This window comes from Malaya genurostris, chromosome 2 (assembly GCF_030247185.1).
Source record: "Malaya genurostris strain Urasoe2022 chromosome 2, Malgen_1.1, whole genome shotgun sequence".
NCBI classification, from domain to species: Eukaryota; Metazoa; Arthropoda; class Insecta; order Diptera; family Culicidae; genus Malaya; species Malaya genurostris.
Genome location: NC_080571.1, coordinates 338,324,802 through 338,349,311, shown reverse-complemented (window position 1 = coordinate 338,349,311; position 24,510 = coordinate 338,324,802). Strand labels below are relative to the sequence as shown.

Below are 24,510 nucleotides of genomic sequence, written 5' to 3'. Positions count from 1 at the left end.
TTATTTAAAAATGTTTTAGATTTCTGAAAAAATTCAGAAAGACTTAGTGATCATTGGTCGCAAACCATGAAAACCGTGGTTCAAAAGTTATGATTTAAAATGATTGTATTTTTTTAAGAAAATCGAAAAAAAATCGATTTTTCGATCCACTCTAACAAGAAAATGGTCGCCCTAATGGCAAAATGAAAATTACACGGGTCTAATATTTTTCGATGGAGAATGATTCTTATGAATATTACTATATCAGTATATCATGGAATTGCTAAATAAAAACTCTATGTGAAATACTAAACTAGAAAATTTCAAAATATTGTGAGTAAGAAATTGACCAATACCGACTAGGAAGCTCATGTAGCTACGAAAAATCGAAAAAAGTAAATAAGGCTAATATTTTTCGATGGAGAACGATTCTTCCAAATATTACGAAATTATGGGAACTCGTTATCTTGGATTTCGAATCGACCTTAAATATTGTCGAAAATACCCATATCAGAAGGGTTTTCAAGAAATATTAATATATCTTAAGTCGCCATCTTGTAACTCGTTATGATCCCAAATATAGTTTTTCGACACCTTTCCATCAAATCCGTTCCGAAAATACCCACATTGTAAGGGTTTCACGGAATATCAATTAACCCGCAGTCGTCATCTTGGATTTTGGAACGACTCCAAACATTCTTTTCCGGTTCTTACTCATCAAATCCATTCAAAAAATATCCTTATGAATAGGTTTTACAACGTTCACTGCGCAAACTTTTTTTTTTGCGAAATAAATTCCTAATAACGTAAACCTACTTTACAAATTAACTCGAGCTACGAACCCCCATTTTCGTTCGTAAATGATGGTTTCGGTGTACTCGAACAACGAGTTGAATCGATTCAGCGAGCTCCTTTTGGCAGATTTTTCAACAAGTTCCCATTGATTCTGTCTAACCTCGGAGCTTCATTGGCACATGACAAAATCGCAACTGAGAACACCACCATCGGTAACGGTGTTTCATTCGCATTCGTTGTCGTGACATTCATGTCCTATGGAACTGAAAAAAGGAATAGTTTTCTGGTGAAAATGAATATCCAATGGATTGAATATTGCTTTATTCCACAATCACAACTCACACATAGGCGTTCAAAATTTTACATCGACTAGCATCTGTAAATTGCAATAAGTAATTTAGGTACGACCTAAATATTCCAGAATCAATTTCTATTTTATTTATTTATTTATGGAGCAAGGGAAAAGCCCGATGGAGATGAAATTTGTTAATCTCTCTCTCCAGCAGGCATAAAACCTTCTCATTATTGGTAACAACAGATTACAATGATCCAACAGATACATTTGGACTTATCACTAACAGTTGAAACTAACAATTGAAACTAAATCTATAACCCTATAACTAGTTGATGACGCCAAGCCTTACATGGCAGTAATAGTACTCTTGCTTAAAAAGTGATTGAGAAGAAAAGAGTGGGAATAGTATACAAGGGTTGGTGGAGAAGGTGATAGACGAGCGTGGGCGTTGCTAGAATCAGCATGTAGATCTAATTAGTTATCGAAGAATGCATGGTGGAAGACAGAGAGAAAAAAAAGAGACGACCGGGTTAATTTCGGCGAGTGAATCTAGTTAGTTTCGAATGGAGAATGGTGGAGAGGAGTTGGGTTGAACGCAAATACAATAATGTATGTATGCATGTATGTGGAGCAGGGAAAAGCCCACTGGAGTTGAGTCTTTTTAAACCTTTGCCTCCAGCAGGCATAAAACCTCCTCATCTTTGTACTAATCTTTGATTCTTAAACTAACATGATAAGTGACTAAGAAACGATCGTTTGATTACATTTCGAGATACATGAAAATCGAAGACATTATATAAGTTAACGAATAAACGACACATACTAGTAAATGGTTCATTGAATCCATAGTTTGTTCTGGTGGAAGGTAATCTTAAAAAGGGGTGATAATGCAGACTACGACGATGAATGTCGAAATTAATTAATTGTAAGAGTTCGGGACAATCGATACGTGATTGTAACAAATCGGCTATGAAAACTGCTTTTGAGACATTCCTACGAACAGATAATAGATCCAAGCCAATAAGTTTACAGCGATCTTGGTAACTAGGTAGATTTGCAGGGTCGTTCCATGGTAGATTGCGTAGAGCAAACCGAACAAATTTTTGCTGGATTTGATAGTAAGGTGACCAAATAATAGCGCCATATTCAAGCGTCGAACGGACTAGTGCACAATATAATGCCTTAATGCAGTGTACATTGACAAAGTTTTTGGTTACGCGAAAAATAAATTCTAGAAGCTTTGAAGCCTTGGAAATTATATAATCAATGTGGTTTGGCATCAAGAATAATTCCTAAGTCCTTTACAAATAATTCGCGTTTCAGCACTTTTCCCGTAATGTTGTATTCGTATCTTATAAACGAGTGTTTGCGAGAGAAGGAAATAACAGAGCATTTTGAGGCGTTTAATGCCATTCTGTTTATCTGACACCAATTGGCGAATGAATAAAAACTGTGATTGTAGACATATTGTGTCTTCTTGAGATTTAACCTGGTGATATAGCTTGAAATCGTCAGCAAAGGATAGCTTACAGCATTTAATAAAAAAATTGAGATCATTAAGGTATAGTAAAAATATGAATGGTCCCAAATGACTGCCCTGGGGTACTCCAGAGCTAACGGCGAAGGGTGTCGTCGAACAGTTTCCAACTTTTACAGACATTTTGCGGCCAGTTAAATATGAATGGAGCCAGTTCAGTAAGGATCCATTGAAACCAAGCCTATCGAGTTTAGCTACTTATTTAATGATTTATCTTGTCGAAGGCTGCGGAGAAATCTGTATAGATTGCGTCAACTTGGAGACGTGCTTCAAGAGAACGGATGATAAAAGATGTGTAGGAGAGTAAATTCGTTGAAGTTGAACGATTGAGCATAAAACCATGCTGAATTTCGGAGATGTAGTTACTGCAATTGCGAGTGATAAAATCCAGGACAATAATTTCGAGTAACTTGGAAACTGCGCATAATGCCGCAATCCCACGATAATTGGAAGCGTCAGACTTATTTTCTTTCTTGAATACTCTTACTCACACTTACACTCCAATACTTAGCTCCTTTTTCGTTTAACTTCATGGTTCGGCTCATTTTGCTCGTAAACAATTGATTCGATACTCGGTACTCACTATCATCGGAAGGAAATCGCTTCACAGTTAGCAGCTTTCTCACGATTGTGCGAAATATTTCATGCTGATGATGCAGAAAAATTAACTGCCAGCCCACATCCCGACAAAATGGTCCCGATGAGTGTGCTTACAGTTGACTTGACCTCATATCGATCGATTGCCACCAATTTATACTGTTGGTGTGTGAGAAAAGCCTTCATGAATATGAAATTTCTTCCGTCACTGAAACGACACGAAATTGGCAATGCACGATGTAAACATTGGGGCATACTTGTTCGATATTTGCCAATTGCCGAATCAGATCACAGAACGAAATCCTGGAGTCCCGGAGTGATGTTTTACGACGACAATCGGAGTGGCGAGCAGGATCTCTGGAGACACCGACGCATAAGCGATTTTCCATGCTGCGGGGGTTGCTGAATTTTTTGGCACCAAACTGGTCACTAAACACTACCGGATGAATATTTCATAAGATATGGCATGCTCGACTGTAATATTAATATGCCTGCAGAATGAACTGGAATGTCATGCGGCTTGGATTTGCTGCAGTGATGGCCCGATGGAATTCTTTTAGAGGAGACATTTCCGAACAGTATTATTAATTTTGCAACAACTCTATTGAAGATATGAAATATATTTGTTTTGACGTAGAACTACGTGTTCGATTACTACTTTCAAAAGATTAATTGTTTCCAATTAAAATTCCTGCCGCAGGGTTTCCCGCCAAACACAACTGATTACTGCGAAGCTTCCTTGTGAACGATTTGCCGAAGCACAGACAGACGTAGCAAGTTCGAATGATTAAAACCAATAACAAACTGCAGCTAATTTGCCACAGCGGACAGCTAGCTTACGCAAGCCATTCTCGGAAACAATTTCTCAACCGTTGCGAGCTGGCGCCAGAGGATGTTCTCTTCTTCAATTGACTCTGTCAAACCATCGGAAAGCGATTTACCCCGTCCGTCCGCTTCCCACCCAAACCGAACACAGGCAACGCGAACGGTGCACCAGGTGTTATTTTCTATTTGAAACCGATCTGCACCATAATTCCAACTATCATGTTCACTTGGGCAGGCTATTTTTATTCGATCTATATTTAGAGCCCTCCGTCTGTCTTCCGATCTTCGCTGTTCACATCCAACATCGCTTGTCAGACCGACCGAACGACCGACGGACCCAAGGCAGAACAATCCTAAGAATCTGCAGGAGAATTAATTATATCGGGACAGTTTTATTATACTAGCAGCGGGAGGAGTGCATCGCCACCGACGCCACCCCGCTGGCTGGCTGTTCCAAGTGCTGCGAAAGGAACTTGCTTCGACTGCGGTTTGCGCGGTCCGATCCAGGAGGGATGGTAAACGTCTGCAAAACCAAATGTGGCCCGCGGTCGGTTGCAAGGGCTGCTACTTTGGCGCTGAGACAAACCAATAACCATGCCGACATTGCCAGCTTTGATATATTACTCCCGTACTCGGAAAACGATTTGTAATGATCGACCTAATCCAAACAGGCAGGCAAGCAAAGCGAGCAAACATCATCGCCAGGACAGGGCTTTCTTGGCTTCTGGTGCACTCCCGGCAGAGCTTGCTGCGATGCGAATGCCTTACATTACCTAGACTTGTTGATTGAATTAATAATGAAGAAAGTTACAACAGCGTGGAAGTGGAAGTGGAAAGTGGAAGCACGGATCGACGGGCTTTTTCTCCGCAAACAGAATTAAAAATCCGTTAACAAAGTTTACAAACGCCGGTTATGTGCTTTTGATTTTCTCTAAAACACGACATAATTACAGTAATTATTGCTACAAAGTTTCATGTACGAATCGGATAAAAACCAAATTTGACGATACATTTAATAAGTAAAGTTTACTTACATTGGATCAGTTATTAGAGGTTGATTGGTAAAACTCTCGGCACTTTTGCTTCACGCCATCCATTAAAGTTTGTACAAATGTATGCGGTAACTATTTCCATTTGTATTTACTACCAATGCACTTTATTCAGTCAATCTGAACTCACTGGTCACTGTTTTGTTTGTGCTGAATCAAATAGATTATATAAAATTGTCCTTATAATGTGTGGTTGTGTTTTATAGTTTAGTTGTTGTTTTTGTGATGAAAATGGTCGTAGATCTGGTTTTGTGATAGTGTAAATTGTGGTATGTGGTTCTTGTAATGGTCTGTATGGAATGTAGTGGTAATAACTGTAATAGTAATGTAATGACGTAATAATAGTATAGTAATAACAATAATAATAATATTTTAAATGGGTTTACCTGTTGGTTACTTGATGTTTTTTCGTAAATACTTATCTTATTTGCTATACTTCTCCGTAATTTATTCGTTTCTTTGTTTTTTAATATTTCTGGTATTCTTCTTTTCCAAGTTTAAGAGCTTCTCTTAGTTCGATTTTTCAGTTTTCTCAGTGTGAATTAATTTGAAATTAATAGAAATGTTGAGTTATTAATTATTTACACATGCAATTTACACATCCATATACATCTACTTATGCACGCAAACATACTCACACACGTACATACATACATGTACTCCACAAGCAAACATCGTAGCATTGAGCTACTGTTCCTATTCTAATAGATTCTGACTAGGGTTAATGTATCAATAATCATCTCATAAGTAGTTTCATCATGTTATTTTTAGCAATTGTTCGACTTTCAATTAATTCTTTGTGATCAAATCGAATACAATATCGGATTTGTGAAGCACTACCGCAGAAAAAGTAGCTCGAAAATTGTTCAATACTGTTGTTATAGCGACGCGAAAACTTGAAGCGAATGCTCCTAATTTCATCTTACTTTTGAAGTCAATCTATCGAACAGAGACAACAGATCTCACTCTAACTAATGGTATATGTATATGACTAATGGAGCTGAGATAAATGAGGGTACCGTTACCCGATCGTTAGTCCTGATCTAAAACGGTGGCCTTTAGTACCGTTCTTGCACACACTTCCTCTTACACTCCACTCCCAGATCATCTCACCCATCAGGTCTCGCATGAAAACGACACAACCTCACAAAATGAACTGGATGAACATCGTTTGACAGCTATCAGTGGTTTGCTCATTTGTTCAGTCTGTATTATTTTATCCTATTCTACAATATTCTATCTCATTCCACAGTATTCCATGGTACACAAACCACCAATAAACGTCAAATATGGACTCGGTTTACCGTTCGTTTGATGTCATCGTGTGAAACCCAATTGGGATACGTTCAATCGATTTAATTTCCACTTCACACTGGTAATAAGGTCCAGTAGTATGAAAATGAAACATAAAACAGAGCTCAGTTAAGTCCTACCGGCCTCTCCAAACCCCGGATGTTTGGAGCGTAATGCAATCAATATCTTATTCAAGTCGTTCCGTATTTCATTCCTTAAATTCAATAATTATGCTAAAGCTGTAACATATATCTATATTAAATTTTAACTGTAATTTATTGTATTTGATGATGTATGCAATGCCGTCAAGTCCACCAACCACGGGAGGGAGCTTCGGACTTTGTAATTTTAAACTTTAACTCATTGTAGACTTTGCCACAAAAAGCCACTTTGAATAATTCATTTTTTTTTTTAATTTTTGATCCAGGCAATTTTTTAACCATTTTTTTAATTGAATGTATCATATAGAAAGCTTAAATTCTAATGAAAGATCTTATAACCTCATACAAACCTACTGAATTTCATCTGGATAGGACTTCCGGTTCCGGAATTAAAGCCTTATTAGTATAAAAATTTCATTTTCAAGAGCCTGTTTTTATACATGACAAGGAAAAATCGAGCCAAATATATTCATATAATCCGTATAATTCCGGGAACCGGGGACTAGTAATCTCAAAGTAGATTGATATATCCACGAACTAACAAGATCCGTCAACTAGTAGAAGTTACCAGTTAGTTTTATGAAAATTTACCCCTCGTTTCGCCATGGCTTTTGAAAAAATACTCATGAAATTGAAATTGAAATCCGAAACCGGAGGTCAGATCCGGGTTGTCTTTCCGGGTTCTTTTATTTGTATCTTTGTTTGTGAAAACCGGTTAAAAAATCTTCAATAAAGTTGGGTGCGCATTTTCTTGTAAATTTTCACATATTGCCTTATAATTTCGGAACCGGAAGTCGAAAAAAGATGAAATTCAATAGCAGGCTATGGGATCTTCGTTTGAATATAAATTAAGCCATCTCTGAAAGGAAAAGGAGTGACATTTCTATATGAGAAAGGCAAAAAAAAACATTACCTGATATTCAATTCATTCAACGAGTGCTAAATTTCCAGCACTGATTATAGAAAATGTGCAACAACAACAAAAAACTCCAGTAAACCGAATACAAGTCAGAGTAAACAACTCGCTAATGCAATTGAAATGTTTCGACTCATAAAGTTTTTAGCTCGAACAAAAGTTTATCGAGAAAAAAAAACACTTAAATCTGCTTGTAAATTCATGATTTAAATCTTTCGAAAATGGTCCCACTGTTGCAAATTGCACGGAAACGTACCTCTCCCTCGTACCTCGTACCCGCTGCATATTGATACTGGGAGAGAAGCTTATTCCCGCAGTCATCCGTAGTGGAAGCAGCGATAGAATCACATAATCCTTCACAATCCACTTTTATTGGTGCTGGCGACAGCAAATGGTAAACTGCAAGTGCTTCGAACACTGGAAGATGCTCATTCCGTTTGTCGGATTTGTTGGTCGTCGTTCGGTCGGTCGGTCGCACAGTGGTTCGAATCAATGAAAACGTGGACATAAATCAGTAGCTGCCAAATCGTTCTTTTAATGCGTATAGTTGTTTATAAGAAATTATTCACAAATATTTACCGCGTAATTTGATTCTATCCCTAATTGTTCATGGCCTACTTTGACAAAAAATATAACCAAAACTTTTTTCTTCTACAAAGTTTTAGAACTATTGAAAATAATTTACTTTGTCAAATGTACCAAAAGTCTAGGTCGCACCGTTTCGGATATACAAAGCGTTTTTATGGCAACCCCCTTAAAATCAGTTTTTTTTATTTATAGCTTGTTTCGAGTTATTTTGTTATGCATCCTTTCTTTGGAATAATTGAAGAAAAGAAAAAATCCCATGTTTTTTGTTGAAGGTAGTGCATAGGTTTGTGGTTTTCTGGCAAAGTTATACAACAGTTTACCTTTTTTTTACCTACCATAAAACTTTACATCGAAGCGAAATATGCAACTTTATGCAGCTGATTTTTACAAAATTTATAGGAAAAGATATGCTCAATACTATGAAAAAATTCTAAGTGGAACTCGATGGAACTTTTTTTTTAGGTCATTCCAAAGTTAGTTTATTTTATAATAAGAATATCCTGAGTACTATTCGTGTGACTCATTTTCAGTATGGCCGTGCTGAAACCATGCATGATTAAAAAACGGAGGGCGGCACGCGTCTGCTATTTCTGTAACTCACTTTTGCAGTGAGCGTAGAGATGGGCAATTCGTTCTTGAGCTATTCCAGTGAATCGAATATTTAAAGTGAGCTGATAACTCACAGCTTTTTTTTTTAAAGAATCGCAGCTCACCAGTTCACCGCACTGGTAAGCAGGGATGCCAGGTTCAGAGATTAATCTGCAGGGTGGCAAGTGACCGGGAAAAAGTCGGGAATTTGGTTTTACCGGGAAAAAGTCGGGAACTTTAGTGCAAATCCGGGAAAAAATTTACTAGTCCTAATCTTAGTAACGATTTTCAGCATCTTGATTTTCCAGATACAACAAATGGAGTTCAGAACAAGTTTTGAAACTCCTTATTGTCCCTCACAGGTTCAATGGTGCACAATCCATTGAAAATGGAGCCAACACCTCCGCAATTTTAAATCAATAAGAGCTTTCTTAGTTGCCATCAATAACAGCACAATGAATGCTCATAATGAAAAATAAGGATAATTTGGATGCTTCTGCTGGATTTCTATTAAATCTCGACAAATATTAGAAAAGATCCCAAGTGCAAAAGACAGTTTCTCTTTGTTTATTTTTTAAAAAGCAAATCGAATGTTGATAGTTTCAGTCGTTATTCTATGCAAAGTGTAAGATAGAAGGATTGCCTATAGAACCGTAATAATCGAAAGAAAGAAGAGAAAGAGGAACTGTCATTTGCACTTAGAACCTTTTCTGGTGTTTATCTTCAAATTTCAGAATAAGTATGCATAGTGGTAAAAGTAACATCAGGTAATATGTTTAATATTTTTTTTAAAGAATTCTTAGGAGCCGTGTTTTTAGTTGCCAGCTAGTGATTCCACTAATTTCACCAAAATTTGTCGCAGTAATGTGAAATTGTGACAATACTTGTTGTTCAATAGGATTCACAAAATCGACAAAGCTGTCGACTTTCATTCTATCCACCGTTTGCAAGGAGTATTTGATTTCCTTCTTTGACAGCTGAAACTGATTTTTCAGAGTTCGAAAGAGCCTGTTCAGTGTCGATGATAAGATAATCAAATTTAGATAATCTCAGTCACTAGAGGCATAGATTGTTGTTGTTTTTCCAAAGTGACAAGCGTACATTTTAAGAATTCTAGAAGGATTTCGTTCTCTCGCCAAAACCCAACTCTGAAGGGATATCGTATATGTTGTTAGCAATGGTCCTCATGTGCACCACGTGCACTGCACAACTGATCAAACTGTCAACTCTGTTAGAACTTGTATGCACACATTCAGGAGAGGCTTCAGTGGCTTATGCTTATGGCAGTTGAAAACAAATTGCTGATATCATACCATATAAGCCGTGCTCAACCCGTGAATTTAGTCACGAGACGCCACTGGTTGTTAGAAGTAATCGGGTTTGAGGGAGGAATGTTGTTCTTTAGTTCATTCATTTTTAATTTTTAACCTTATACTATACCAGACTGAAAAAGTATTGGAATACACTAGTCCGCGACCGGTTCAAAAGAATTAGTTCTCTTCGAAGTTTGAGTTAATTAGAGTTCTTCATTGAAGAATGATAGCTTTTTATTCTTCTCAATAGAATACTCTTTCGAAACGTTTGCTGGTTTGAGGAATCTGGTAGAAATTCGCGTACTTTGAAAATATATACAAAAGAGAATGTTTATTGGTAGAACACATGCTAAAAGACTTCACTATTATTGAATCTGTTTACTACAAAATATAATTTATAGCTCTCATATTATTTTCGAAGAAACATACAAAATTTCAGAAAAACGAAAGAACGGTTCAATAGAACTAATTCTTTCGGTACAACTATCAAGTTTTCAACAGTTCTTTGAAATGAACGGTTTTGCCGATTTCTAGAATACACTCCTAATTTGCATAAGTTTTAAGAAGGACTGATTTTCCAGATAGCCTTTAAAAGACTGATTCAGTGGTAATCTTGAAAATGATTGAATAGTTCGAAAAATAATTATTTTAATTTTAATTGTAAGACTTTGAATTTATTTTTTCATCATTAGGCTTTCAAATAACTGATGATATTTCTGGAAAACTACAAAACATCACCAATAATCGTCGAATATGATGTGAAAGCTGCGCTTAAGAGCATTCTTTTGAAAAGCAAGAAGTTTAAATAAATTGTGTTGATTTTTCAAGAAAATTGCAAGAATTTTTATTCTTCATTCCTTCATGAAATCACTTTCATCACCGTGGGAGAGATATGTTTCTTGTTTTAATCCTATTGCTACATCGAAGTTACTGGCGAAGTAAAAGACAAAATAAAGATGGAATACATTGGACTGGAAGGTACTGTTAGTTCAGAAGATGAGCGTTTGGACAAGCTGTGGATAAGGGTTTTAATCGTAGTTCCAAGGAGATACCCGAAAAATAGTTGTTTCTCAACTCTCGATGTTTTTTAGACATGTTAAAAAACCGGGAATTTTGAGTCTCGCGCACCGGGAAAACCGGAAAAACCCGGGAAATTGAAATCGCTAATTCACTTGCCACCCTGAATCTGTGTTTAACAGATTTTCAACCTTTTGCACGGATTTCAAAAATGGCACAGATTCTGAAAATAGTTACAGATTCTGAGATCGATCATAGATTTTTAATATTGATCACAGTTTAGCATCAAAAATTACAGAGCGATAGGCAATAGTGAGAGTTTTTGGATGGTCACAGATTTTTGAAAAAATGACCTGGCATCCCTACTGGTAAGGTGAAAACAAGCTACGAGCTGAACGGATCTTCGGCTCTTGAAGAGCGAGATATAAATGAGAAGAAATGTGTACATGAGCTTTTGTTAGTTCTTCCAAATGTGTATCTATCCTTCTTTAACAGATTGAATGAGCCATTATTGTCAATTAGAAATCTTACCTCTCACTCAGTAGGCTAAGGTACATTCAGGGATGCCACTTTTGCAGATATTCTCAAATATGACATAATAATAGTTAGTTCGTATAGCATTGTTCTTTGTGCATCAATGATTTCAATCACGCATATGAAAGAAAAACGGAGTAAGAATCTTAATGAGCTGATGAGCTGATACATTGAATCGATTCCATTTAGTGAGCTGTTCGGTTCGGAGCTGTTCACCGGTATGAGCTGCTTTGCACATCTCTAAGTGAGCACGTTCGAAAATGAAATCCATTTTTGCCTTTCTCACATAGAAAGGTTATGCAACCGACTTTTGATCCGAGGCCCGGACTTTTGATCCGAGGGCCATTCGACTCAGTTCGTCGAGTACGTAAAATGTCTGTGGTTGTGTGTGTGTGTGTATGTGCGTATGTGTGTATGTTACGTTTTTTGCACTAACTTTTCTCGGAGATGGCTGAACCGATTTTCACAAACTTAGATTCAAATGAAAGGTCTTGAGGTCCCATAATAAATTCCTGAATATTATTTGAATCCGACTTGCGGTTCGGGAGTTATGGGGTAAAATGCGCAAAAAAAAGAAAATATGTGTTCTAACTTTTCTCATAGATGGCGCGACCGATTTTCACAAACTTAGATTCAAATGTCCTGGGGTCCCATACGTAATTCCTGAATTTCATGCGGATCCGACTTCCGGATCCGGCAATATAGGGTAAAGGCCTCTAAAAGTTATTTATCATCTTGAGAAAAGATAATGATAAAGTATTTCGGACAGGGCGCTTGATAGTGCCGAGATCTTTCTTTTTTTTTTACAAAAAGTGATACCCAGGTATTACAGAAATTTATCTGAAAAATCTGTAAAAGACATATTAATCAGTGTATGTGGCAACCCTGCACGCTGCCATATTGCTATAGTCTCGTCTACTACACCCAGAAAATTTAGCCAGTTCAAAATAACGGAACAGTTAATGGAACAGTTTCAATCGAAGAATTCATTAAAACAAACTAAACTATTAGGAAAGGACAAATATCTTGTTTAATTTTTTCATGAAACAATGTTCACAGTTTCGAATCAGAGTTTCTGTTGTCACTATTACAATAAAATTAATCGTTCTGGTAAGCCCAGATTTAGTTAGTTTTACATTTTTTTTTCTCTCTGTGTACAAGTGCGAACGGTGTTTATTGTTGTCACGAGAGAAGGTTTTGATTGGAGATATTTCGGTAAAGTTTATTTTACGAAGAAAATGTACAAATTTTGAGAAAGTGATTTTCGAAACAATATTTTTCATTATCTTTGAGTAGTTACGACGACATTTGTTTTTTTTTAAAGATAATTACCATGGCTGAAAATGTGAAAAAAAAAACAAGCGCACGGCGTGGAGTAAGGAGCATCTCGATCAAGCGATTCGCTCTATCACTAACGAGCCAAATTTGAAAATACGACAAGCTGCAAGACAATTTGGCATCCCCGAGTCAACGCTACGAAAACATTTAGTAAGGCCTACAGATTGGAGAGGAGTGATGGGACGTAAACCGATTTTTTCTAAAGAGGATGAAAGCGAGCTTTCGCAACGTATTCTCGCAATGGCTGAAATGTACTATGGGATCACTCCTTCGAAACTACGGAGCGTCGTATTTGAATTCGCAGAAAAAAAGGAAATCAAACACACTTTCAACAAATCCCTTCAATTAGCGGGAAAATCGTGGATCCGTTTATTTTTGCGCAGACATCCAAACATCTCTCTGCGACAGCCTGAAGGAACAAGTTTGAATAGAATTGAAGCATTTAACAAGAAAGAAATTGATCAGTTTTTCTTCAATTTGCAATATGTTTACGCAAAATTTAACTTCAGCCCCCATCGACTGTACAACGTTGATGAAACGGGGATCACTACGATTCAAAGTAAATGTTCTCGTGTCTATGCAGAAAAAGGGAAAAAGCGTGTTGGAGCGATGACATCAGGAGAAAGAGGACGCAAAGTGACAGCAATATTTTGCATGAGCGCACTGGGTCATTTCATACCACCAATGATGATCTATCCCCGTATTCGAATGGACCCTAAATTGAAACACAATGGACCTGAAGAAGGCCTTTATAAATGCTCTAAAAATGGCTGGTCCAACAACGAACTTTTCTGCGAATGGCTAAAACATTTCATCAGGTACGTCAAACCAACAGCATATGATCCTGTTCTGTTAATCATGGACAGCCATTCAAGCCACGTATCCCTCGCTGCTTACGAAATCTGTAAAACTAACAATATAATAGTTGTCACTCTGCCGCCGCATACCTCTCATCTCACACAGCCTCTGGACGTCGCCTTTTTTGGTCCCTTCAAAAAAGCTCTGAGAGAAGAAAAGGAAATGTACCTATCTTCTCACCCCTTCGAGAGAATCACCGAACATTTTTTGGCAGAATTCCTCAATAAAGCATTTCAAGCAGTTGGCTGCATTGAAAAAGGTATCTCTGGATTCAAAGCCACAGGCATTTGGCCTTTGAACTTGAGAATTTTCGACCGTGAATTAACTGTAGCTAATCGAATAAATAAAGCCGCCGATGAAGTTAACATGTCTCTCGAATTGAAAGTCGACATAGAAACAATTACAGATGAATCCTTCGGTGAAGCCACCGTAAACGCCCAACCAAGTCAGACTGTCAAAGTTGAAATCCCTATTGACCAGACTAACGACAAAAACTCATCTTCAATTTTACAGTCAATTTTATCAACGCCAAAAAAATGCAACAATTCCACAGGTGTCAAGAGAAAGTCTCGTCCGAAGATGCAGTCAGAAATTTTCACCCTAACCCCTAAAAAGGAAAAATTGGAGCACGCTCTGAAAAAACGAATGAAACAAGAAGAAAGATCTGAAGAAAATAAAATCAAGAAGAAGTGGACTAAAAAAAAAGTGCAAATGAAAAAAGATGAGTTCCCTCCCAAACGAGGAAGAGGAAGACCAAAAAAAGTACGCAAAGTAATACAAGAGGACGAAGAAGCGCAAGAAAAATAAAACGAGAAGGGAATTCAAAACTGGTTGGGAAAAATCTAATTTTTGTACTTTTGTATTGTTATAGCATTAGAGGAAACTTTCATTTTTTTATGTGCTAAAAATAAATTAACTTACTTTGAGTTTCTTTGACTTATTGAGCTTTTCAATTTTGCATAAAATGTTTCATTTATTGAAATTTACACTTTGTTTGAATGGTAAATTGCCCCGAGTTCGACTTGAGATTTACGGAAAATTTTTTGTGCGCATTATTATGCACCACTGCGCACTGTTACCTTACCCTTGCGCACTATTAGGAACAAAACATGACTATTTTGTGGCTTTCATGGTCGAAAACGAAATTATAATTGTAATCTTTCATTTGAGGTTATTGTAAAGAAAGGTTTGAAGTTTCCGTAGACGTCTTTACCATCTTGGAAAAAGTAATATTTCATTTGTAATAATTAAAAAAGCTTAGGTGCGCACTAATCGCCACCTCTCCCCTACATGTACATGTACCCTATGGTCATTTTTCAAGATCCAAAATTTTCAAACCTTAACCGCGGGGCAGCACCCCTTTTACGCATGTCCGATTTAGCTCAAATTTTGCATGAGGACATTTTTCGATGTGCTTAAGCTTTTGAGCACTAGAGCTTAACGAAATTAGAGGTGATCCCAAGATATTGGCACCCTTATATGTATAAGAGCGGTAAAAATCAACATGTTTTGTCGGTTAAGTCTCTTATATCATCATATCTCTGAAACTAAAAGTCACAGCCTTTTGATCTTTGAACTTGATCAATGGCTTCACTTGACAGTAGCTTTCGAACGAGCCCAAGTTTGTTAAAATCGGTTCAGCCATCTCTGAGAAAATTGAGCGCGTATAAATATCTTCTAAAAGTGCACACACACATACACACACACACACACACACAGTATGTGTGTCCGTTCGAAAGTCAGTTTTTCCAGCAATTCTAATACCTTTCTATAGAGAAACTAGCTGACCCGTCGAACTTCGTCTCGCCCAAAAAATATTTGTTCGAATTTATGTTTCCGGAGAGCAGAACTGTCAAACGACTAAGTGGTTAACGTTTCTCTTCAATATTTTTCTGAATAATTAATCTTCAATCAATGGATTTCGACACACACAAAACAAGAGCCTTTTCAGCCGAAAAAAAAGAAACATCAACAAAAATCAATATGAAAATGTGATAAACTTCTGTTAAGTAAAAATAGAACATGAATCCGAGATCCCTCTCTAATGGCTTCGACATAATGGATATAAGCATTCTGAATAGTCCGTTTTTAAGGAATTACTCACATTTGAATCATTTAGGGGTTAGCCAAATTTTGTGCTAGGGCACATAACCGTTTTTATTATTTTTACGTTTCGTCTTTGACTCATCAGTGCAGAGCAGTTCAAATTGAACTGCTTAGTGCTAAACTCGGCAGTTCAATTTGAACCGCTAAGCAGACGTAAAGTTTCTGCTACTTACAGAACACTTTTTGTTTTGCAACGGAGTGCAATGTCTTTTCTGACGTGCCGAACGATTTGAATGTTCACCCGAAGAAATAGAATAAACTTTGAAGCAGTTCCTTGTACAGCTTTTAAGCAGCGAGAAAGTTCAAGTTGCTAAAAGGTGCCATGCGTACTTAAGAGCTCTAATAAAGTGGATATTTTTCATGTACTGTTGAACTTTTCTTTTGCTTGGAGAAACGACGCTTGAATTTTAATTTGATATTGATCTTACCAATTTGAACATTCTTCACATAATATGGAATATGAAAATTAAATATAACAGTCTCAATCCGTTATAGTAATCTTCTTGAACTATAAGTAATTATCAACTAATCATTGATATTTAGGGGTTTTTTGGGTTTGTGCAGAAAACCACATATTTTATTTTAGATGGTCGTCAAATGGTGAGATAACTAAGTCCTCACAAGTCCCTATCTCATGCCTCCCCGAGCGTCTATGATGACATTTGGTCAATAGAACGGCGTCGACTGGGTGCTATCGCCTTCTGCGTTAGTAGCAGAATGAGAGGGTGCGAAACGGCTTGCAGGTTGAAGCCCATCCTAAAGTGCAGTGTTTATCATAGTATATTACAACATATAATTCTGTTGTTTATTACATCATGTATTATTATTATTATTATTATTATTATTATTATTATTATTATTATTATTATTATTATTATTATTATTATTATTGTTATTATTATTATTATTATTATTGTTTTTATTATTATTATTATTATTATTATTATTATTATTATTATTATTATTAGAAGAGCGTAACTTACACTGCGACATTAACTGTTATATTGTATCATAGCATATTATTTCACATATTATCGTCTTACACTATTTTATGTTATTATATACTATGTTGTATAGTATTATACTGCATTGCATTATATCATATTATATTGTATTATATTATATTATATTTTATTATATTATATTGTATTCTATTATATTATGTTATATTGTATTGCATTATGTTGTATTATATTATATTATATTATAGGCTTTATTATGAGTAGTACTACGTACCTCTGCGCAAAATATAAATTTGTTTTCCTTATAAGTTATCATTTTTAAAGTAAATTTTAACTAAATATCAAGGTCGTCACAAGGTGAGCTTGGTGCTCACTGGTTCCTGTTTCATGCCTACACGTGTATCTGTGGTGACAATTGGTCGATGGAATGCGTTGATGGCAGAATGAGAGGATGAGAAATGACATATAAATTGAAGTAATATAATATCATAGCATATCGCAACATATCATTTTATTCATGCTATTATTTATTATATAATTCATTGTACTAAATTATGTTGTTTTTTATTATTATTTTCATTATTATATTTATTGTTATTATTATTAATTTGTCATCAATAATAATAACATATATTATTTTTATAGATGTGGATATTATTATTGTTATTAGAAGAGAAATATTCTACTTCCTGCAGTATTGCGAAGATAGAAGAGCATAACTGACACTCTACATTAACTGTTATTTTATATATTGATTTATAATATATTATATTGTATGACATTGTATTATATTATATTAAATTAAAATATATTATACTATATTATGTTATATTATATTATTTTGTAGTATTTAAGTATTATTATTATTATTATTAGTATTATTATTATTATTATTATTATTATTATTATTATTATTATTATTATTTTTATTACTATTAATATTATTAATAATATTATTAATAGTATTTCTATTGTTTCTATAAGTATTATTTTTATGATTATTATTATTATTATTACTATTGTTACCATTATTATAATCTTTATCATTATCAGCTACATTTTCATTTCCATACTAAACATTTCACTTTACACATATATTATTAAATTGTATCATATTATATTACGTCATATTTTGTGGTATTATATTATATTACATTGTACTATATTATACTATATTATGGTACAATGTTTGGTATTGTTTTATATAGTATTGTAATACATTTTTTTAATACACAATTGTAAGTGTATTATATTGCATTGTGATGTATTACATTTTTATATTTTATGCATAATAATATTTTGTAATATTCAGTGTCGTATAGTGACCAAACTATATTATAATATATTATGGTATATTTTACTATATTATGTCACATAACATTATGATATCATTATATTCATCATAAAATATTATAGTAGACTATAATACACTGTACCATACGATTTTGCACCGTTTTATACTATATTGTGTTTTATTGTATTATACTGCCGGAAATTATATTTAAGTGTATTATGTTACATTATATAATACTATGCTCAAGTACATTGTAAGGGAAGAGGGATGGGAGTGCATCAGGGTATCTTACAAGTGAATGACTGGATGAAGGAGTGAAATGTCAACCCGATTCACAGGGGAAAGCTGTGTGTTTTCCCCAGAAGGTCTGAAATGAGTAAGACGCACCCTTCTAACAAACAAACCATCAGGCAGGTTTAAGCTGGTACAGCGAATTCTTTTATTATATGGCCGGATGTTATTGCTGGAAGGCGCCGGGTCCTCAAAACCCATTTTGGCCTTCTTAACAGCAGTAATATGAAAGTTATCTGATAATCAAATTCGGATCTACTGTAAGTCTACCTGCATCCACTGGTAATGCCTTGAACTGATGGTGGCTTCACACATACATACATACATACATACATACAAAACCACATATTTTATTTTAGCTTTGTTCATGTTTCGCCTTCGGCTCATCAGTGCTTAAAGCAGTTCAAATTGAACTGCCATCTCCGCCTAACAGACGCAAAGTTTACACTATTTATGTAACGACTTTATTGATATTACACCGTCTGCTTAGCGGTTCAAATTGAACTGTTAGGCGGAGATGGCAGTTCAATTTGAACTGCTTTAAGCACTGATGAGCCGAGGGCGAAACGTGAATAAAGCTATTCATTGGTATCTAATTACCACTTATTGTGTGCGCTTAGTCTTACCTAAATCATTAGAAAGCAAAATCTCTTAATTTTACCTTAGTGCTTCTACAGCATAATCTTTTCATTGATTCAATTAAAATTTTTCTTAATTTTTGAGCTCGAGCCCGCGATGACTAATACTATTCATATGACTCCATTGAACACAATTCATCAACTGGTAAATGATGTCAGAAATTTTTCTCCTGCCAACAGTAGTTTTCTAGAACAGTCATATGCATCCGTGATCGAGTCATTTGATAAGCAATAATTTCGATACCCAATTGAGCACGTGGCTCGAAATGACGAATAACTCGTAGCGCGCCAAACGATTTTTTCTGCGATCTAGTTTTCTTTTCTTAGACGGCCCAACACTTATGCAATTCGTTATGCGCCAAACACCTATCGATGATCTAGCAATCATTGACGACTATTTTCAACGGAAAATTCCATTGTCTATACAAATCAACAATATGGATTTTTCCCACTTTTCCGGCAAGTTTTTCTAATTTTTGTGATGTACGAACCCGGTGGGGGTAAAAACTGATAAAACAAAAAAAGAATCATCTAAATCCGTCCATCCGTTCTTACGTGTTGCGATTACAAAGAATGATCTCTGCATTTTTATATATATAGACGCTAAACTGTTTTTAAAATAAAGTGAATATATCTCAAAAAATATTTTTTTCCATTGTTTATATCTTCAGCAAAAATACTTCATATGTATTGTTTTTCTTCAAAATAAGATAGAAAAAAAATTTTTTTTGTGAAAAAATTTTTTTTTTTCGAAATTGGTACTACCCCCTTAACAAGAATCAAGGTGCCACTTTCAAAAGAAGCGTAATATAATCTTGTAAAACTTCTTCGAAAACACGGTAGCTCTTAAAAATCAGTGAAAGTCAGTACAGACTTTTGACCGTCTTTTTCCAGTTTTGGACCTCTGTGGATCGACTGGGGGAAACGCGATGCACCATAAATAATGATCCTACAAACTCTTCGATGGCTCTTCCAGTGGCTGCCAAGTGCCAAGTACAAATGTGTGTGTGTGTTTGTGTCAGAAGTTGAAGGCATCCAATTAAAACTGGTGTAAACTGATATGTCCCGCGTTCTTGTATTTATTAATTGCTGTTAATTATGAGTTATCGCATTGCAAAACTAGGACTGCGGTGCGGCTTATCATCGTTTAGCCATCTTCGAAACATTTCTACGTCTTGGCATTAGCGTTTGCCAATGCAGAAGCATGAAACTTCATTAGCCAGCTATAGAAATGCCACTTCAAGCAGGCAGAACAGAACTTCTCTTTTCGCTGGGATGGAAAAAGGATGGAAGGAAGGAAGTCGCTTATCTGCTTGTTACCGGAGTGAGTGCTACTGACTGCCAGGAACTTGGACATTTTCCACTTCGAGAAACGATTGAGTCTCGCGGAACACGATAAGACGAAATCGCACAATTTTCCGACCAATTAAACTATTTGTGGTTCATTGTCGGAAGTTCCTAAGTGAGGGACTGGCTGCTGTCAGCGATCGCGTCTCTTCTTGTTTGTTGCTACAATGTCTACTACTGACCTTGCAATTGCAGTTTAACCATCGCGAGCCAAGCAAGTGCCAATAATGATGATGATAATGATGATGCCGGAGATTATCTCTGTCTGGATTGATGTGTACATTTGGAGAAGGGAGGGACTCACTTCAAGGTTGCTGTTGGTTTATGTTTTATAGGAGATGAAGGATGCGATGGAGCCTTCAGGGTGAGTTCTTTTTATGAATCAATAAATTAATATTGTCCTTTTCCGTTTTCGAGCGAGGAGGTACTTTTTCAACAGAGTGACTCTAAGAAAAAAGTGTCGACAATTTTAAATCTTGTTTTCCAAATATGAAATACTCATTTCCTGTCGACGAAAAAAGCCCGGTTCGATTTTTTAAGTCATTAACTCAGCAGGACGGCGGCTCTGCCCAAGATAAAGCAAAGCAAAACATTCCACTGGAATCGATTTGATGCAATGCAAACAAAACAGAAACAGAGTATGAGAACCATGGTTCTGGAAGTTGCTTTTTTTGCCTTTTAAGTCGTTGCCATCTCCATCTCCGTTTTCCAGGTCACAGTTAATAGGCAAATTCATTTTTTTGCGATTCGACAACTGTCTGACTGATAACACTGATCATAACCGATAGCACTCGTTATGAAAACAGTTAACTGCCGAAAGACCCGAAGCCAGAGCTTTCGGGTTAGAATTGATGGCAACCATTATAACACCTAACTAATTTTGAATTTACTAACTAGTTCCCACGGTTGCGGGTCGGTTGTGGAGTTCGGTTCGGTGCTAAAATGTGTATGTCTCCTTTTTATGATATATTTGCTCATTTCATGGGAGTAATTTTTTTTTTTTGGTATTTGCCGTTTGCAGAGAGTAAATCCAAGGCGTGTACGTCTATTTCCTCATTCGTTGTAACCGAAGCGTGACAAACGACGTTGATTCTCGAGAAGCAAAAAAATTAGAGGGTTGTATTCAAGACACGACCGAGCACAATAACATTAAAAATGGAACGTTCCTAGGGTCTTCATAATATATACAAAAATAAAGAGATGATGATACACTAAACTAAAAACTTTTTCTATCGACTAATTACAAACTTGCTCTAGTTTAAGCGCTTATTATTATTATATCGTTTATTTATACCCGGTTTATTTAAGCGCTTAGATTGTTGGCGAATGATAAAATTGACAATTAGTTTCTTTCTTGATAATTAATTATATTCATTCAGTAAAAACCATTCAAGCGAAGAGGTTGTGTTTCGATTGTACTGGCTCGTGAGTTAACGGCTGCTACCGAGACAATTCTAAGCTTCAGGTAGTTAAACTGCCCATAGCAAACGCAATATTCGGGGCGTTTCCCGACTGGAAAGCTAGCAACGAAGGCCATCCCGTTCATACGCACAGAGGTGTAGAGACACAGAGGTGCGAGAGCATAGAAGTGACGAGTCACAGAGGTGCCATCGCATAAAGGTGCGAAGACGAAGGGGTGCAAAGGCACAGAGGTGCTAAAGCAACCCAGTGCTGATCTACCAGGTACCAGAATTTGTACGCTGCGTAGGATCAAAAGAGACGGCATATATCGCGAGGTGCTACACTGCAAGCATCGCATTTGATCGCCACCAAGAGCAAAAGCACTGTACCTGGGGTCAGGTACAGCAAGTGCAGTGGTGTTCACAACGACGGCAGAGCAACTGAGATAGCAGTAAACGACAGAAGACTGCCAATTGGAAACAGCAAAAGACTGCCAATTGGAAATCGTTGGAAGAGCTTCACGTCGTTCTTCACGATAAAGGAACAGAGACATCAGCTACAAGGTAGATTTAATTTAATTTATTTTTTATTTCTTATATCTGAAATTTTACTAAACATAAGTTTTTATTTTGGTATTATTAATTTACAAAAAAAATTTAATGTAATGGATGATCTCATGGAAGATCATCCGAATCCGATTCCGGATACTAGTAAAAGTTTAAATACTCCGAGGGCTAAACATTATCCACAGGGTACCACTGGGCCATGGATAGTCTATCTTCGAAAAAAAGAAAAGATTTTAAACTTGATGCAAATTACAAAGGATTTGACATCACATTTCTCTGAAGTTAAAGAAATCTGTAAGGTTAATAGAGATAAAATTCGAGTTGTAGTTAACGACTTGAAACAGGCAAACGATATTGTAACCTGTAAATTATTTGCTATTGAATATCGAGTTTACATTCCATCGAAGGAGGTAGAAATTGACGGTGTTGTGACTGAAGCAAGTCTGACAGCAGATGATTTACTTAAAAATGGAGTTGGCCGTTTTAAAAACTCCATGCTTGAGGGAGTTAAGATACTCGAGTGCAAACAATTGTACTCAGCATCTATTGTCGATGGAAAAAAGTCTTATCGTCCCTCAGATTCGTTTCGCGTAACATTTGCCGGATCTGCATTGCCTAGCCATGTCTATATCGATAAAATTCGTCTTCCTGTTCGGCTTTTCGTACCGCATGTTATGAATTGCACGAACTGTAAAAAATTCGGACATACAGCTACTTACTGTAGTAATAAGTCCAAATGTATCAAATGTCAAGGGCCTCATAAGGATAATCTTTGCGATAAAGATGTTGAAAAATGTGTTTATTGTGGGGAAAGCCCTCATGATGATCTTTCAGTGTGCGCTGCATTTAAGCTGCGTAAAGACAAAATGAAGCTTTCTTTAAAAGCACGGTCTAAGCGCACATATGCAGAAATGCTCAAAACGGTCATACATGTCTCCCCTTTGGAAACCGAAAACGGTTTTTCAAATCTTGCGGAGCCAGAGGAATCTGACTCTGACGGAAATAGTGAAGATACCTCGTTTGTCACTCCTCAAGGGTCTGTTAAGAGGAGATTAACAAACCACAAAATACCAAAAAAGACACCTAAAATTATACCTTCAAAAAAAGATCCCCGTGTTAAAGCTAAAAAGCCAAATTTAAAACCAAAAACTGTGCCTCCTGGTTTGTCAAATTCACAAACCAATCCAGGAACTAGCTCAAGAAAAGACAATAATCCAGTGGGCTCCATTTCACATTCACCAACAGGATTACTGAAATTTTCGGAAATTGTAGAATGGATTTTCTCAGCATTCAATATATCTGAACCCTTAAAGACCCTCATAATGGCATTCCTTCCAATAGCTAGAACTTTTTTGAAACAGTTATCAGCTCAATGGCCAGCTCTTTCAGGTTTTGTATCATTTGATGGATAATTTATCATCCGCCGCAAATGATTCAATCACTGTCCTGCAGTGGAATTGTCGAAGCATCATGCCAAAACTTGATTCATTTAAAGTTTTGTTGCATAGTCAAAAATGTGATGTATTTGCTTTGTGCGAAACATGGCTTACATCAAACATAGCCTTAAATTTTAATGACTTTAACATTATACGTCTCGACAGAGACTCCCCGTATGGTGGAGTGCTTTTAGGAATTAAGAAATGTTATTCCTTTTATAGATTAAACATTCCTTCGACTTCTAGTATAGAAGTTGTTGCTTGTCAAATAAACATTAAAGGAAAGGACATTTGCATTGCTTCAGTATATATTCCTCCAAGAGCTCAAGTTGGACAACGACAGCTTAATGAAATTGTCGAAGCCCTTCCTGCTCCACGTTTGATTTTAGGAGATTTCAATTCGCACGGAATGATGTGGGGTTCCGTTTACAATGATAGCAGATCATCTCTAATATATAATATTTGCGACAATTTTAGCATGACGGTACTAAATATGGGTAGCATGACACGGATCCCAAGACCTCCTGCACGTCCAAGTGCATTAGATTTATCTCTTTGTTCGACTTCAATTCGACTAGATTGCACCTGGAAAGTATTTCCTGATTTACATGGTAGCGATCATTTACCAATCATCATCTCAATTAGCAGTAACAAAGGCATTGCTAATTCAGTTAATATTCCATATGATTTGACAAAAAATATTGACTGGATTAAATACCAAAGTAATATTTCAAGTGTCTTAACTTCAATGGAAGAGCTTCCCCCACTTGAAGAATATGACTTCCT

At 36.2% G+C, this 24,510-nt stretch overlaps 2 protein-coding genes across 5 annotated transcripts in view; both read left to right on the top strand.

Annotated features, from left to right (window-relative positions):
* Positions 1-24,510, top strand: part of LOC131431740 (beta-1,4-glucuronyltransferase 1) — a 333,086-nt gene that overhangs the window by 205,623 nt on the left and 102,953 nt on the right. The window lies entirely within an intron of this gene.
* On the top strand, positions 12,435-14,557 carry LOC131431741 (uncharacterized). The gene has a single exon (XM_058597612.1). The coding sequence runs from the start codon at positions 13,003-13,005 to the stop codon at positions 14,488-14,490; it is 1,488 nt and encodes a 495-aa protein (XP_058453595.1). The 5' UTR covers positions 12,435-13,002; the 3' UTR covers positions 14,491-14,557.

Excerpts from the sequence above, each read along its gene's own strand:
- LOC131431741 (XM_058597612.1), top strand. The coding sequence starts at position 13,003 with ATGGGACGTAAACCGATTTTTTCTAAAGAGGATGAAAGCGAGCTTTCG.